Source organism: Argiope bruennichi, chromosome 9 (assembly GCF_947563725.1).
Source record: "Argiope bruennichi chromosome 9, qqArgBrue1.1, whole genome shotgun sequence".
NCBI classification, from domain to species: Eukaryota; Metazoa; Arthropoda; class Arachnida; order Araneae; family Araneidae; genus Argiope; species Argiope bruennichi.
In genome coordinates this window covers 1,038,923-1,056,680 of record NC_079159.1, presented here as the reverse complement: position 1 = coordinate 1,056,680, position 17,758 = coordinate 1,038,923, and the positions used below count along the sequence as shown (strand labels likewise).

General features: G+C 35.1%; 1 protein-coding gene across 1 annotated transcript in view; it reads right to left on the bottom strand.

Moving 5' to 3' along the window:
• Positions 1–14,921: 14,921 nt before the first annotated feature.
• LOC129983706 (exportin-1-like) overlaps positions 14,922–17,758 on the bottom strand; it is a 30,886-nt gene continuing 28,049 nt past the window's right edge. The window contains exon 30 of the mRNA XM_056093298.1: positions 14,922–16,937. Coding sequence (XP_055949273.1) covers positions 16,791–16,937 — 147 coding nt within the window. The 3' untranslated portion in view covers positions 14,922–16,790. The remainder of the gene's footprint in view (positions 16,938–17,758) is intronic.

Sequence of the window (17,758 nt, the reverse complement as noted above, 5' to 3'; positions counted from 1 at the left end):
CTTGTGTTTTGATATCATCGCATTCCCTTGCGCCGGGGTGAACGCAGAAGAAGAAATCTTGTCCGAAGTTTAATAGAAATCCGCCGTCAAGAAGTTCTGTAGTGTTTTGAGTTATTGTGTTCGTACGCAATCCAAACATTCATTCCCCAGTGCGATATCATCGTCCTGATGATGTGGATCTATACTGTAGATGCTAAATCTGTTTCAATTGTCAGCACTCTTGTGTTTTGATATCATCGCATTCCCTTGCGCCGGGGTGAACGCAGAAGAAGAAATCTTGTCCGAAGTTTAATAGAAATCCGCCGTCAAGAAGTTCTGTAGTGTTTTGAGTTATTGTGTTCGTACGCAATCCAAACATTCATTCCCCAGTGCGATATCATCGTCCTGATGATGTGGATCTATACTGTAGATGCTAAATCTGTTTCAATTGTCAGCACTCTTGTGTTTTGATATCATCGCATTCCCTTGCGCCGGGGTGAACGCAGAAGAAGAAATCTTGTCCGAAGTTTAATAGAAATCCGCCGTCAAGAAGTTCTGTAGTGTTTTGAGTTATTGTGTTCGTACGCAATCCAAACATTCATTCCCCAGTGCGATATCATCGTCCTGATGATGTGGATCTATACTGTAGATGCTAAATCTGTTTCAATTGTCAGCACTCTTGTGTTTTGATATCATCGCATTCCCTTGCGCCGGGGTGAACGCAGAAGAAGAAATCTTGTCCGAAGTTTAATAGAAATCCGCCGTCAAGAAGTTCTGTAGTGTTTTGAGTTATTGTGTTCGTACGCAATCCAAACATTCATTCCCCAGTGCGATATCATCGTCCTGATGATGTGGATCTATACTGTAGATGCTAAATCTGTTTCAATTGTCAGCACTCTTGTGTTTTGATATCATCGCATTCCCTTGCGCCGGGGTGAACGCAGAAGAAGAAATCTTGTCCGAAGTTTAATAGAAATCCGCCGTCAAGAAGTTCTGTAGTGTTTTGAGTTATTGTGTTCGTACGCAATCCAAACATTCATTCCCCAGTGCGATATCATCGTCCTGATGATGTGGATCTATACTGTAGATGCTAAATCTGTTTCAATTGTCAGCACTCTTGTGTTTTGATATCATCGCATTCCCTTGCGCCGGGGTGAACGCAGAAGAAGAAATCTTGTCCGAAGTTTAATAGAAATCCGCCGTCAAGAAGTTCTGTAGTGTTTTGAGTTATTGTGTTCGTACGCAATCCAAACATTCATTCCCCAGTGCGATATCATCGTCCTGATGATGTGGATCTATACTGTAGATGCTAAATCTGTTTCAATTGTCAGCACTCTTGTGTTTTGATATCATCGCATTCCCTTGCGCCGGGGTGAACGCAGAAGAAGAAATCTTGTCCGAAGTTTAATAGAAATCCGCCGTCAAGAAGTTCTGTAGTGTTTTGAGTTATTGTGTTCGTACGCAATCCAAACATTCATTCCCCAGTGCGATATCATCGTCCTGATGATGTGGATCTATACTGTAGATGCTAAATCTGTTTCAATTGTCAGCACTCTTGTGTTTTGATATCATCGCATTCCCTTGCGCCGGGGTGAACGCAGAAGAAGAAATCTTGTCCGAAGTTTAATAGAAATCCGCCGTCAAGAAGTTCTGTAGTGTTTTGAGTTATTGTGTTCGTACGCAATCCAAACATTCATTCCCCAGTGCGATATCATCGTCCTGATGATGTGGATCTATACTGTAGATGCTAAATCTGTTTCAATTGTCAGCACTCTTGTGTTTTGATATCATCGCATTCCCTTGCGCCGGGGTGAACGCAGAAGAAGAAATCTTGTCCGAAGTTTAATAGAAATCCGCCGTCAAGAAGTTCTGTAGTGTTTTGAGTTATTGTGTTCGTACGCAATCCAAACATTCATTCCCCAGTGCGATATCATCGTCCTGATGATGTGGATCTATACTGTAGATGCTAAATCTGTTTCAATTGTCAGCACTCTTGTGTTTTGATATCATCGCATTCCCTTGCGCCGGGGTGAACGCAGAAGAAGAAATCTTGTCCGAAGTTTAATAGAAATCCGCCGTCAAGAAGTTCTGTAGTGTTTTGAGTTATTGTGTTCGTACGCAATCCAAACATTCATTCCCCAGTGCGATATCATCGTCCTGATGATGTGGATCTATACTGTAGATGCTAAATCTGTTTCAATTGTCAGCACTCTTGTGTTTTGATATCATCGCATTCCCTTGCGCCGGGGTGAACGCAGAAGAAGAAATCTTGTCCGAAGTTTAATAGAAATCCGCCGTCAAGAAGTTCTGTAGTGTTTTGAGTTATTGTGTTCGTACGCAATCCAAACATTCATTCCCCAGTGCGATATCATCGTCCTGATGATGTGGATCTATACTGTAGATGCTAAATCTGTTTCAATTGTCAGCACTCTTGTGTTTTGATATCATCGCATTCCCTTGCGCCGGGGTGAACGCAGAAGAAGAAATCTTGTCCGAAGTTTAATAGAAATCCGCCGTCAAGAAGTTCTGTAGTGTTTTGAGTTATTGTGTTCGTACGCAATCCAAACATTCATTCCCCAGTGCGATATCATCGTCCTGATGATGTGGATCTATACTGTAGATGCTAAATCTGTTTCAATTGTCAGCACTCTTGTGTTTTGATATCATCGCATTCCCTTGCGCCGGGGTGAACGCAGAAGAAGAAATCTTGTCCGAAGTTTAATAGAAATCCGCCGTCAAGAAGTTCTGTAGTGTTTTGAGTTATTGTGTTCGTACGCAATCCAAACATTCATTCCCCAGTGCGATATCATCGTCCTGATGATGTGGATCTATACTGTAGATGCTAAATCTGTTTCAATTGTCAGCACTCTTGTGTTTTGATATCATCGCATTCCCTTGCGCCGGGGTGAACGCAGAAGAAGAAATCTTGTCCGAAGTTTAATAGAAATCCGCCGTCAAGAAGTTCTGTAGTGTTTTGAGTTATTGTGTTCGTACGCAATCCAAACATTCATTCCCCAGTGCGATATCATCGTCCTGATGATGTGGATCTATACTGTAGATGCTAAATCTGTTTCAATTGTCAGCACTCTTGTGTTTTGATATCATCGCATTCCCTTGCGCCGGGGTGAACGCAGAAGAAGAAATCTTGTCCGAAGTTTAATAGAAATCCGCCGTCAAGAAGTTCTGTAGTGTTTTGAGTTATTGTGTTCGTACGCAATCCAAACATTCATTCCCCAGTGCGATATCATCGTCCTGATGATGTGGATCTATACTGTAGATGCTAAATCTGTTTCAATTGTCAGCACTCTTGTGTTTTGATATCATCGCATTCCCTTGCGCCGGGGTGAACGCAGAAGAAGAAATCTTGTCCGAAGTTTAATAGAAATCCGCCGTCAAGAAGTTCTGTAGTGTTTTGAGTTATTGTGTTCGTACGCAATCCAAACATTCATTCCCCAGTGCGATATCATCGTCCTGATGATGTGGATCTATACTGTAGATGCTAAATCTGTTTCAATTGTCAGCACTCTTGTGTTTTGATATCATCGCATTCCCTTGCGCCGGGGTGAACGCAGAAGAAGAAATCTTGTCCGAAGTTTAATAGAAATCCGCCGTCAAGAAGTTCTGTAGTGTTTTGAGTTATTGTGTTCGTACGCAATCCAAACATTCATTCCCCAGTGCGATATCATCGTCCTGATGATGTGGATCTATACTGTAGATGCTAAATCTGTTTCAATTGTCAGCACTCTTGTGTTTTGATATCATCGCATTCCCTTGCGCCGGGGTGAACGCAGAAGAAGAAATCTTGTCCGAAGTTTAATAGAAATCCGCCGTCAAGAAGTTCTGTAGTGTTTTGAGTTATTGTGTTCGTACGCAATCCAAACATTCATTCCCCAGTGCGATATCATCGTCCTGATGATGTGGATCTATACTGTAGATGCTAAATCTGTTTCAATTGTCAGCACTCTTGTGTTTTGATATCATCGCATTCCCTTGCGCCGGGGTGAACGCAGAAGAAGAAATCTTGTCCGAAGTTTAATAGAAATCCGCCGTCAAGAAGTTCTGTAGTGTTTTGAGTTATTGTGTTCGTACGCAATCCAAACATTCATTCCCCAGTGCGATATCATCGTCCTGATCCACTGGTTTCAATCAAGATGACTGGATGAAATTTCGAGTTTCAGTTTTTTGCTATTACAATTTCTTCCTTTCGAGTAGTTCGTATACAAAAAGAAAAAAAAATCTTCATTGGAATTAATACAGTTTGGGCAAGAGTAACAAATTACCTTCAAGTAACTTTGGTGAATCATAAATATTTCACTTCCCTTTTATTTTTGGAAGCCTTGAATTATCGTTGAATTCGTGCTTGAAAACCCACAAAAAATTAAATAGAATATTTTCCAGCATATTAAAAAAATATTATACGCTTTTGCACAAAAATTTCTTGGAGTAAAATATATAAATAATTCTCTAAATGATGTTGAAATATAATTAGCAAATATTCTACAAAGAAGTAATCATCTGCAGAAAAGTAAGGACGTGTTGAAGTTACAGTTAAAAACTAACTTGTGTGGTTTTCCATTAATCTGTAAAATTATTCCTAGAAAGATTACCCCAATCAAAACAAGCCAAAGGAGGTGAAAGAAGATTCAAGTAAATGAAAGGCATACAATTCTCTCACACTATCAGTATTTCCCAAAACTGAGATTAGATCTTTTCCATTCATCTCCGGATTCATAGAGATCCGCTAAACATGGAAAGATCAGACATAGCAAAGAAAGCCGAGTCATATAGTGAAGATCTAGCATGGCTCATCAACATAGTGACATGCTTTTCACTGTCAGAAAGAGAGAGAAAATTTAGCACAGGGATAGAAAATGAGCACTTTTAAAACTCTTATATAACAGCTAGCAAAAATAAGCAGTTTTTAAGGACTTTTCATGATGCTACGCACTCTGATAATATACATTTTTGTACGACCTAAAGTACATATTTTTGGTTATTTCTCTATTAGTGAACATATGTGAAAATATTCCGATATATCATGGAACACATTAAAGGACGAATGTGACGCAACAAGTCACATGAAAGCCCATGAAAGTTCAGCTTTAAATGATTGTTATTGAATTAAAAAACTCGAAACCTGCTATTTTTGGACATCAAATTTGTAATTCGTTTTCGGACTTGGACTATTGGACTTCGACTATTTCTTTTTAGATAAATATCAATTACGATTTTTTTGAACTGGCATGCAGTTTTACGTTCTTCTCTTTTGACATCGCTAATAAGTGCCTGTTTTCCCATATTACTTAAGCTTGCAGCGGATCACCTTGCACATTGCTTACTTGAGCTGTAGAGCGTCCGTGTTGTAAAAGAACTACAACTCAACTTAGAGTACAGCTCAACTTCACTCGACATCTCACGAAAATATAAACAAGACCCTCGCCAAAACCGTCCTGTCTCGGCTCGCTATCGCATGCTGCAACGCAAAAGACTCCTTCTGATTTAATGTACTTTTATTCTTAAATTCTATTGTTTTTAAATTTTATATTGTTTTTAACATATGAATAAATATCTTTTAAAATACTACTCGAATAACCTTATTAATTTCTTATAAAGCAATCAATACACCAACAAATAGATTTTGTGAAACTTCTCTCATTTCTTCGTCGAAGTCGGGATTCATATTTTTATCCATCCAATCTGTATTAAACACGAATTTTGAAGCGTTCGTTGCAATTAAAAAAATACCCTAAAAAGCTTATAGTTTTTCAAATAATAAATACAGGGTGCATAGTGAGAAAGTGCTGCAAAAATGATGTACTTTTAAGAAATTTTTAAGCACTTTAGTCTCAAAAATGAAGCACCTTTGCAAAATATGCACACTTAAACTATGTATTTTCTAATCAGAGTATTATTTTTTTCTGTTTTATAATAATGCATAGATTTTATTGAAAAAAATCTTAAAAATTAATTTTAAATGCTTATTTTTTAAATTTTAATATTTATTTCCGTATTTACGAAACATCTTCTATAGTAAAATTATGCCTTTTTAGATTTGACAAAAGCATAAAAATGATCATAAAATTAAAAAAAAAAAAAAAACTATTAATACCTAAAAAAATTAAGTCAACTTTTATAAGATTAACAATAAAACTCATAACATTTAACATTTCTTAAAATTAGAATAAAATATCAGATGGATACAACATTTCTGAAAATGCTGATAGTGGTGAAGAAGCTCAGCATGACCGCACATTTTGTATTTGATTTCTATATAAGCGACAACAATTCAATTCCAACATGGCTGCGATGGAAAGAGCCCATTTCTCCCTGCACTGACGCATTCTATTGAATCATTTTATTTGCAATCTTATAAAGCTAAGAACTAAAGCATTCCTGTGATTATCATCATACGACTGGCAAGCTGCAAACTGCCATGAAATGGATGATAGAACAATGCCATGTTCTAAATAAGTTTTTAAAATCATTTTTTAATAGAAAATAATAGCAGCGTTCAGAAATGAACAGATTAAAAAGTCTTATCACCTTTCATTTGTAAAGTGCAGTAAAAGTCTTTTTTGAACGCTTAATGTTCCTAAAACTTAATGAAAACCAGCTTTTTAACCTATAAGAAAAAATTCTTACATAAAAAAAAATTACAGAAGAAACGTTATATATATTTTATGAAGCAATGATAATGCTTAAACAAGTTCTAGTTTTCATAAATAACGGGGAAAAATAAAAAAGTAAAAAAAAAAAAAATTAGCTCTGTATTTAGAACCAAAACGGAAATAAATCAGCCAGAGCGTGTCCCCAAAATTGTCCCGCATATTGCCGGAAAATGCCCTGTGTGGCATTGGCGTACGTTACGGAATATTAACACTAGGCGTGAATTTTTACTGATTCTTTCGTGTGATCGTTGACAAGTGTTTTAGGAATCATCTCTGGTAGGCGATTGAAAGTATGCGATGAAGCGAATTTGGGTTTTAGACGCCTTCTTCGCAATGGATTAAAACAAAAATCTGACTCAAAAGTACACTTGTAGTCATAAAATGACTTACCACATTTGATATATTTAAGTCATTACATTTTTGAGGTATTGCGTTTACATGCTTCTGAAACCAACAGAAGTAGGTAACAACATGCGGTGAACCCCTTGTTGGATTTGGCAGATTTTTATGTAATAGATATTAAATTTGTGTACCAAATGTTAATTATCTAGCTGTCTTCGTTTCGTAATGACCGTGATAACTTATATTCGAACAGCCCGACAGATTTCCTCTGAACGGTTGCTGCTGAAAATTTGATCAAATTTACTAGTTTGATGTGAAGACCCTATACCAAATTCCATCCATCTAGCTGAAAGTGTTTTTGTGCTGTCTTTTGTCACAGACAGACATTTTCCGAAAATGTGTTTTTCGCAGTCAAGGAGGTATGAAACGTGGAGATTCATTAAAATCTCGAGTACGAATTTTTTGACGATTGCAATATTTTCTAAATTTTGTATGAGAAAGTAAAAGCATTTTTTTTTTTTTTTAAGTCTTTCTTGAAGCCATCGCGAGACAAAATATCGCAAAGCTTCAAAATTTAACAAAACTTATCAAATGAAGAATTTTATTCAATGAACATACTTTAAAATTTTTTTAAGTTCAAATAAAAGCTTCCCTCCCCCTTTCACTACAATTTTAACAGTTGCGGAATAATATGATTCAACGATTTGAAGAAGCAACAGCATTTTAAATTTCATTATAATAAAAATCTTTGTTATATACTGTGTCCAAAACCAATTTCTCAGAAATTATTTTTAAAAAAATGACATTCAACCAATTTTGCATTTTTATTTTCCTTTATTTAATTATTTTTGAAATTAATTAAAAATTATTATTTTTAATAATTTTATAAATTATTAAAATTTAACTTCGAATTAAAAGTTTGAGAAATCCGTTCTTAGTGTACATCCAATGCCCAAAAAAGAACTTTTCAAATTTCATGCTCCTAATTTCAATGGCTTTATACTGGACAGACAAGAATTTATACATAAAGAGAGATGTCATTGGGGAAAATGTTTCTATAAAAGTTATAAAAAGAAAAAAAAATCATTATAAAATGATAGAATCCGAATCCTAAAAACATTTATTTTTAAAAAGTATTTAAACAACAAATCCAGCAGTTTCTTTTTTTTTTCTTAACCAAAACAATTTTGGCAAGATTAGTCCAACAAATAAAAATATTCAAATGGATGGCAGTATACAAAAAAAATACCGCGGAAGATATCATGATCATTGAAAATTTAAAATTTCAAGTTAAAATTTCATCATACTGTAGCATCAGAACTGTAATACATCACCGGATGGGATGACAGATCTCTGCCTTAAGTGAACATTCTGGCAACCCTTGACACCGGGAACAGAGTATTTCTGGAGTTTTTCTTCAGTCTGTATGCGGTTCCCTTGCTTGCATGTAAGGAACCCATGTTTACTTAAGCTATGTAATTTTTATACAATTGTTTAATAAAAATTTCTTTTAAATTATACTTGACAAATACCTATAAATTGACGCCCTGCAGATTGTGAATTGCACGCATGGCTCAGTTTTGTTTTAGGTAAAAAGACGGTCGTCTGTAGTTTTACGGAAAGGATTCAACCTGAATATTGAAATATTGATCAACCTGATCACTTTGAAAATATTTTACATCGCACAGAATTGTGGAGAACCTTATAAGCCAGATAACAGCTATGAAACACGGGCATTCACTTTTGTCTTGTGGTCTTGTTACTCGGCTGCGAACCACAAGATCCCAGGTTCTACTCTCGCTCATAACAAACCGCTACAGATGCTACAAAATACATCCCGTATCTCTCAGATAAGTTTATTAGTTTTTTCGATAAGTTCATTAGTTTGTTTTCTGTATGATCGTGTATTCTCTTAACAGGAAATGAATTGCCAGAATTGTGAATTTATGCTTTGATTATTTTGTAAGTTCATATATTTTTATTTAAAAAAAAAAAAAAAACTAATTTTGAATGAAGCAAGTGTTTCAAAAAATATATATATATTTCATATGCAATGCAATTACTTTGGTTTCTAACATTCCAAGATGATGGATCTTCCGATGTTGCCACTAGAAATTTTGTAACTTTTTGTTTAATTTGAGGATTAAACTGTTGCCACTATAAATATTGTAACTTTTCTGTTTACAAACATTGGAATTTTGAGATTCAGCTACACTTTAATGTGGTTTATGTTCATGAATCTCGGCAACCATAATTAAATTGTTAATATTAAGTTTAAATTTTACTAACAATTAATTGTATTTGAAAATAAATTTGGAAAATTTTGTGAAATGTTCCTGAGATAAATTATGATTACTGTATGCCTATGATAAACGATAATTTGATGTGATTGATGGTATTAAGTTATATCTAATTGATAATCTGAATGAGATTGATTATTATGTAATTAAATTTATTTACTATAAATAAGATTTATTTTATAAATTACGAATGGCTAGTGAAATCTACTTGAATTGAATTTTGATCACTATTTGTAGAAAATAATTAATGGGTAATATAAAATGAGTTGTTTAAGATATATTTAACATTATCTAATCTGAAAACTTAAATAAATGAAAGAAATTGGTGATATGTGTTTGGATAAAATTATGATCGCTACTAAATAATGTTGGTGACAATATGTTTAATTATGAGTAATTAAGTGAGTAGGATCATGACGATGTAATTAATTAGAATTTAGTTTAATGGATTTGTATATGCCAATTTAATGACCAATTCTGTGATTGTATAAAATAGTAGTAAACATTTATTCAAGTCAAAAGGTTCATTTTCAGGTTTGAGCAATTTGAAATATTTAATTGATGAATTCATTTGCAAAATTTAAAATATGTGTAAGGAACTTTTAAAAAACACTTTTGAGAACATTTGTGAAAAACTCACGCATTTTCTAGCCAGAGCAACACGTGAAGACCTGATCACATTGGCTACAGAGTTGGGTAAGACAGATAAGAGACGAAGGTCACTTTGAAGGATGTCATTTTGAAATCTGTTAACTATGAGGTGGAATATGTTAATGAACTTCTTCTCGCCATCGCAGAGGAGCGAAAGACAGGAAAAGTAAGAGCAAGGGCCGAAACAGAAGAAAGGGAGAGATCGAAAAGATTCGAATTGGAATTCGAGGAAAGGAAACACAAGGATGAGATGGAGTTCGAGTTGCAGAAGTTAAGATTGCAGCACAATACAAGTCTATCACAGACGAGTACAGGATCAAGTTCAGAACCGTTAGTTTTAAGACCCAAGTGGGTCCAAGTTTCAAGACCCAAACAAATCCTGATCCATCGATTCGATGCTAGCAATAATGACATCAGTCTCTATCTCATTCTCTTTGAGCGACAGGCTCAACGTGCAGAAGTACCGAAGGAGTTTTGGGCATCCCACCTCATCGGTTTGTTACCAAGTGACATTGCACAACTGTTGGCTCGGGAAACCAAAAAAGTAGCTCAGGACTTCGACCATATAAAAAGGTTTTTGCTTAAGCGGTACAAGATGACACCAGATAGAAAATTAAATGCAGTTACAAAATCTGATCCTTATCCATTGCCAAGAATGGATGATCTGTTGCATAAAACTTCAGCGACTAAGTACATGTCCACCATTGATTTGAAGACAGGATATCATCAAGTTAAGATCTATACCCCTGACATGGACAAAACTGCTTTCGTCTGTCCATTCGGAGTTTATAGATTCACTCGTATGCCTTTCGGCTTGAAAACAGCTCCAGCAACTTTTCAGAGACTAATCGACCTTTTCCGAAATGGACAAAAGGTAAATACGTTGGCTTATCTTGATGACATTATAATAATGTCCCCCACCTTTGAACAACATCTTGAAGATTTGCGCCTAGTCTTCAAAGGGCTTCAGCAGCTACAAGCAAATCGAGAGAATTGTCACTTTATGTGTCAGAAGGTTAAATACCTTGGACATCTCATCACGAGATCTGGCATTGAAGTTGATCCTGTCAGCCATTATGGACATTCCTCCACCAAAGAATGTGATTTGAGTACTCAAACCAGAAAACGAGCTACCTGAACCTGGAGTTCGGAAGAGCAAAATAGTTTTGATGCCTTGAAGGAAAGTCTGATTTCACCACCAGTTCTAAAACAATTAGACGGGAACAAACCGTTCATCCTCAGATCTGATGTGTCAGCCTATGCCTTAGGAGCTGTTTTGAGTCGAAACCAAGGTTCCGAAGAAAGCCCAATCGAGTACGCCAATCGTCTTATACCGACTGAAAGAAATTACTCAACTACAGAACGAGAAGCTCTAGCTGTGGTCTGGACATTGGAGAAATTCAGAGGATACATCGAGGGTGTTGAAATCCGAGTTCCTGGATCCGACCATCAACCATTGAAATGGTTACTCAGTCTGAAAATACGTATAGAACGTCTTGCTCGATGGGCTCTATGAATACAGTCATGTAACTGGAAATTTGAATACGTTCCTGGAAAAGCTAATGTGATGGCAGATATGTTATCTCGACTGGCGTGTAACCATAGTGAGATAACTTGCGAGTGCTGTGCTGTTGGACCTCCCCACCAGGTCGTCGAATGACATACGAGAGGAACAACTTAAAGATGCAGATTTGAAAATTGTAGAAACCTTCGAGCAAAGCTCAAAAGACGAGAACTTCATCAATTGAACGAGTCGAGGATATCTTATGTCCCAAGGAGTGCTGTACAGATACGCACCTGAATCTGACTCCGAGGAAGCTCAGTTGGTAGTCCCCAAGCAAGAATGGAGCGACATTTTGAAAGCACATCATGATGCCCCGACTGCTGGTCACTACGAAGAGGGGACATATCAACGGATTTCAAAAAGATATTACTAGTAGGGAATGAGATCCTTTATCTCAGACTACGTCAAGAAATGCCCCGAATGTAGTAGGTATAAAGCTGAAAATCAGAAACCCGCTGGACTATTAAGGACCCCAGCTTATTACCAACAATTCGAAACTTTAGCAATCAACCTTTTCGGCCCTCTCCCAGAAACACCAGATGGGAAGAAGTGGATATTCATCATCGAAGACACGGCCACAAAATGGGTAAAGCTCTTTGCCTTGAGGGATGCTACAGCGCAAGAGTGCGCAATAACATTGCTAGAAGAGGTTATCTCGAGTTACGGGCTACCAAGGCATCTCATCTCTGATAATGGAACCAAGTTCGTAAGTGCTGTTAAGTAGCAAATCTGTCATTTATTGGACATTGATCAATGTCTGACTCCAGTATACTATCCTCAAGCAAACCTGGTCGAGGGAAAGAACTGTGACTTAAAATCCAGAACTGCAATCCTAGTTGGGAACGGCCCTCATACCGCCTGGGCAGAAAAAACTACCAGTAATCCGATTTTCCATGAACTCTGCAAAATACAGCTGAACAGGGTATTCAGCTGCATTTCTGCAATTTGGAAGAGAGATGCGCACAGCAGATGACGTCAAGCATGATCTGCGCTCTGTTATATACAACGATAACTTCGTTACTGAAATAACGCCATACTTGCGAAAATTTGCCAATCTACACCAGGAGATGAAAGATCGTGTGAAGAAGCAAGATCAACAAAGAATATGCGGACAAGAAGCGCAGAAATGCTGTATCTTATGCACCTGGGGACCGAGAATGGGTAACTACTCATCAGAAGAGCAACAAAAAATCTGCAAAGTTTACACATCGACGTGATGGACCTTACATCGTAACGACCCAACGTTCCTTGACTAGTTACGAAGTTGCAGACCCCAACAACCCAAATGTCCCACTTGGAACATACCATTCTTCAGCTTTGCGCCCATGCCTTCAGTATCAAGCCAACAGTCAACCTGTAAATCCTCTATGTAGAAGAGATCGCCCACAAAAGAACTGTACTTTATAAACTTCTCTTGCTGGCTCCTTGTCGGGACGACAGCGGAGCCAGAGGGGGAGTCTGTAATGTATCACCGGATGGGATGACAGATCTCTTGCCTTAAGAGAACATTCTGGCAACCCCCGACACTGGGAACAAAATATTTCTGGAGTTTTTCTTCCGTCTGTGTGCGGTTCCCTTTCTTGCATGTAAGTAAGGCATGTTTACTTAAAGAATGTACTTTTTATAGAATTGGTTCATTAAAATTATACTTGACTAATACCTATACTACTGGATTTTACGCGATCGACTAACGAAATTTCATACCGCAATTAATTACAATTCAACACAGGACAGTTGAATACCTGTAGTAGGTCGTTCAAGTTATTGCTCCAAAACGACATATTAATGAGAATGATGATTGAATATATTAGTGATTTTAAAGCAGCTTTTACCACGTTCGATATATCGTTCTGGTGTCCTGCTAAACATAAAAATAGCATCCTACTATTTTTATATTTTTCATTGATCGGACCATATCACATATTTTTCTTTAGCAACACATAAAACTTTAAATATATACTTACCAGGCATAACTTAAATAAATTCTTCAACATCTAAAACATTAAAAATTGAAATGTTTTTCGATTCGCAATAAGTATGGCATAGTACGCATTTCGTACTGCTCCTTCCATATAATAAGCCTTTATGACCATGATTTCGAATTATCATATTTTATCTTGAGAGAAAACAAAACAAAACAAAACGAAAAGCTTTCTTTGTCTTCACGAGAAAATTAAGCAATTTTTAAGGATCTTTTCTGAAAACTAAGCACTTTTAAGGTGCTTAAAACTGATTTTCAAATTTAAGCAATTTTTATGCCACTACGCACCCTGAAATAAACTATTCGATAAATTAACCTGCGAATGACTAAACACCACCGAGATAGTCCTGCACATTGAGTGTTGCTATTCTGCAGGAGAAATTTACTCCATTCTCTCATACAGTTATAGCAGTCGCACCTATCTTTATTAGAAGGAATCTCATCAAAATAGAAGCATCTCTCAAAACGAGATTAGATTGATCTACACAGAAAATAGAGGTGCGAATAGAAAAGTTTCTGCGATTACAAGTGTGTTTCATTTCTGGTGTTATGGTTATGATCTTTTATTCTTATAATGTTCAGAGATCGGCATTTTTTAGATGGGGAAGAAACTTAAAATTCGTTGTACTTTTCTGGTTTTTATGGAAATTTCCCTGCTTCGTCGGTGACTTTTAAATTTCCTATATTTTCCCAGTTATGTGGCAACCTTGTTTTATGAAACAGGAAGAATTGTGGTAACTAAAAAACTTTAATAGTAACTTAAAATCCTGATTTTAAAAATTCATGTAGAATACAAATATTTCACTGAGCGTCATACATGGCCAAGAAATAATTATTTAAAAATTCCTTTGCATTCTTTAATACTACAGAATTTCTGATAAAACTGTGTTAACATTTATTTGCGACAAAAATTCTAATAAACAGAATATGCTGTTACAAAGTCTTACAAAAAGATTGAAAGGGTACAAGCTTTATTTTAAATACACATTTCTTACTAAAGTTCATTTATTTGTTATAAATTTTTATAGTTCCCAATTATTAAAGATCTTGCACACGTGAGTAACTTTCTGTTTCTCTAGGGTTCAATTTATTTAAATTTAACTATGCCTCCCCCCCCAAAAAAAATATTCAGAAATTATGACAATTTTAATTAGTAGCTTTCAAATTAGAATTGTTCCATATAAATAAATGAAATCGGTGTAAACATACCATAATCTGCAAAATGTGATGTTTCCATATGAATATATTTTATAAAAGCAAATCCTTTCCAACAATGTGCAATCCAATAAAGGAGCTAGTAATGTGCAAAAGAATGAAAGGGTACAAACTTTATTTTAAATACACATTTCTTACTAAAGTTCATTTATTTGTTATAAATTTTTATAGTTCCCAATTATTAAAGATTCGGGCATTTCTATATATGAAGACACAATCACTGAAACTGTGAAATAAAGTTTTTATTAAGTTTAATATCTTTTACAAAAAAAGAAAAACTAAACACATGACATTTAGAAATTTGGTGGACCAGTTATTTACTTCAAAATTCAATTTACTTTTAATAAGCTTGAGAAAGCAGAGAAATAGAATCTTAGCATTTAGTTACCCCTTAAAAATATCAAGCTATTAGGAAAAGTTGAATGTCTAGAAAAAAATATATCCCCAAGCCTTTTCTTTGAAACTGTACTAAGCAAAGTTATCAGAAATGACTAGGAAAGGCAAAGGAAATATTTGGAAATGAGAAGATTAAACCAGACAGAGGTAGGTAACATTAAAAAAAAAAAAAAATCAGGTGATTAAAAAGGAAATGTAAATAAAAATAAAAAAAATGGCAAATGAAAATGAAAGAAGCTAGTTTTCCTTTTAAAGGAGAGTGTATTTTTATAAATATACCCCACAGGGGTAAATTAGCAGCAACTAGCAATAGCTGTATAGTAACTTATGAAATGCATTTACTCTACCACTCAAACCAAATTTAATTTAACACTGATACAAGAATACAGGGTGTCCACACAATTGTATCAACGGCATCATGCAGAAGCATAAAATATTTTTTTTAGTCAGTCATCAGTTTCTTATTCAGCAATCCAGATTATTAAAAAAAAAAAAAAAAAAGTAAAGTTTTTAGAAAGGAGAGAAAAGATGTCATTGAAAACACCTTAAAAAAATACTGTCAGCAGGAGAGGGGAAAAATCATTTCAAGATGAAAAGATCTTCATGAATTAAATAGTTAAGTATTAGAGAGCATTTCTCTCATAAATCACATTTGCCTTTTCAACTCGTTAAACATGAAAATAATTTACTGACACCCTGAAATACCAATCATACAGGATGATCTATTCGTTGATGAATGTCATGTTTTTAGTTGTAAGTGATACAGTGACGCTCTCATACCAATAAAATACTTCGTACACACGATTCAGTAATGAGAAGTAAAAAGATGCTCTTTTTTTTCTTTTGTTTTTTAAATATAAACACTTTTGCTGACAGCAATATCACTATTTAAAAAACATCACAATAATGACAAAATAAATTGGTTTAAAACATATGAACACATTACAAAATGGTCAATCAAGAAGATCCAACAGATTAGCATATTTTTAAATAGCATATAAACACAAAACTTGGGTCATTCTATCAAAAAAATATATATATATATTTAAAAATATAATTCAAGTTTAGAAGAGTAAAATTATTTTTCCACAATTTAAGATTTAACATGGTATCTGTAATCAAACAAGTGTTACATAGAGAAGGCTATATTATTTATCTACAGTCGGGAAAAAGTATGGGAGGGGAGAGAAAAAAAAAGAAAGAAAATTTTCTCCTCATAGCCATTTTTTTTTTTTTTTTGCACACAGTGCTGCCTTCAAAAAGAGGCCAATAATTTCAAGATGAGATATCTTTTTTTTTTTGGAAGAATCCAATTAATTTATTTGCAAACATGAAGTGATGTTTATTTACAGCCACAGACAACCAAATTCTTTTAACCCTTTAGCTGGGATAAACACACACATAGCATTTTACACTTTCAAGCACCAGTTGCTGCAAAACTTAAAACTGAAGTTGATTATCTACAAAATATGGGCATGATGTTTGCATTCTTCCCTCAAATATGCAATAACACACATACTGTCCTAAAAATTTCACACACAAAAAAGGTTTTCTCTTGTTTTTTCACAAATATAACTTAAATTCTGAATTCAAACATATGATGAAGAAAATGAGAACATGGCAAAGATACAATGTTCTGAATCTGCAGCGCTGCTGAGTTATAGGTTGCACTACTGAGTGTTTGTGCAGCCTCATCAGTCCTGCATGTCTTCTGCAATTTCATGTGGGTTGAGAATGCCGGGCACTGATTTATCGATTCTTCGTTTCTCCTCCTGGGCTTGGAGAAGGGCGGCTTCTCTCTCTTCGAGAAACAAATCACTATCGTCCTCACCAGCAAATTCCTGAAAAGAATTTTTCACAGTTAATGATACTATCTTAACATAAATACATACATGATCTATATTTAGTTTTTAAGACCTACACATCTAAATAATATTTCTTTCAGGGCTAATGTAGTTAAAAAGTTTTTTTCAGATAAACTTTAATTTAGTACTATAACACAGTTTGTCTGAAAAGTAGTAATAATAACTAGGAGTCGTCCTATTATTGCAATCAGGGAGGGTCTAGTGTCTGTGGAGGAAATCCCCTTTAAACCCATTAGGACAAAAGAATATTTTCCGAGGAAATTTTTACCCATAAGGAACATTTGTTATTTAATCTCTAAAGACAACTTTTCTTCCTTCACCTGAGACAATACAAGATTTATTTTGCTGACATCAAAAGGCAAGGAATTCTTTAAGGCATAAAAGCCTTGATTTCATAGTCAGCGGCATTTTTGAAGTCATGAGATATTGCAGTTTTTGGTTAATTGTACTGCAGCAAATCACAAGATTAAAAAATCAATTTGGAGAAAATGCATCATGTTTTAGCAAGGAAACAAGGTGTACCGATGTTTGCAATTTCGATACAACTATAGCAGTACTTTCTTCAAATTTCTGATATATTTATGAACAGATGGATAAAAACTCCATGTACTCTACAATAATGTCAACATATGCATGGGCAAGTTATAGCATATTTCAAATTTTCAAGAATACTCTAGTTCAGAATAGATTTCAAAGCCTCGTAATCTTTAGAGTACTAAGATGCAGGCTAAGAAAATTTCCTTTGAATCATATAATAGAAAACTTGATAAAATATACCTAAAAAAAAACTGATTTTA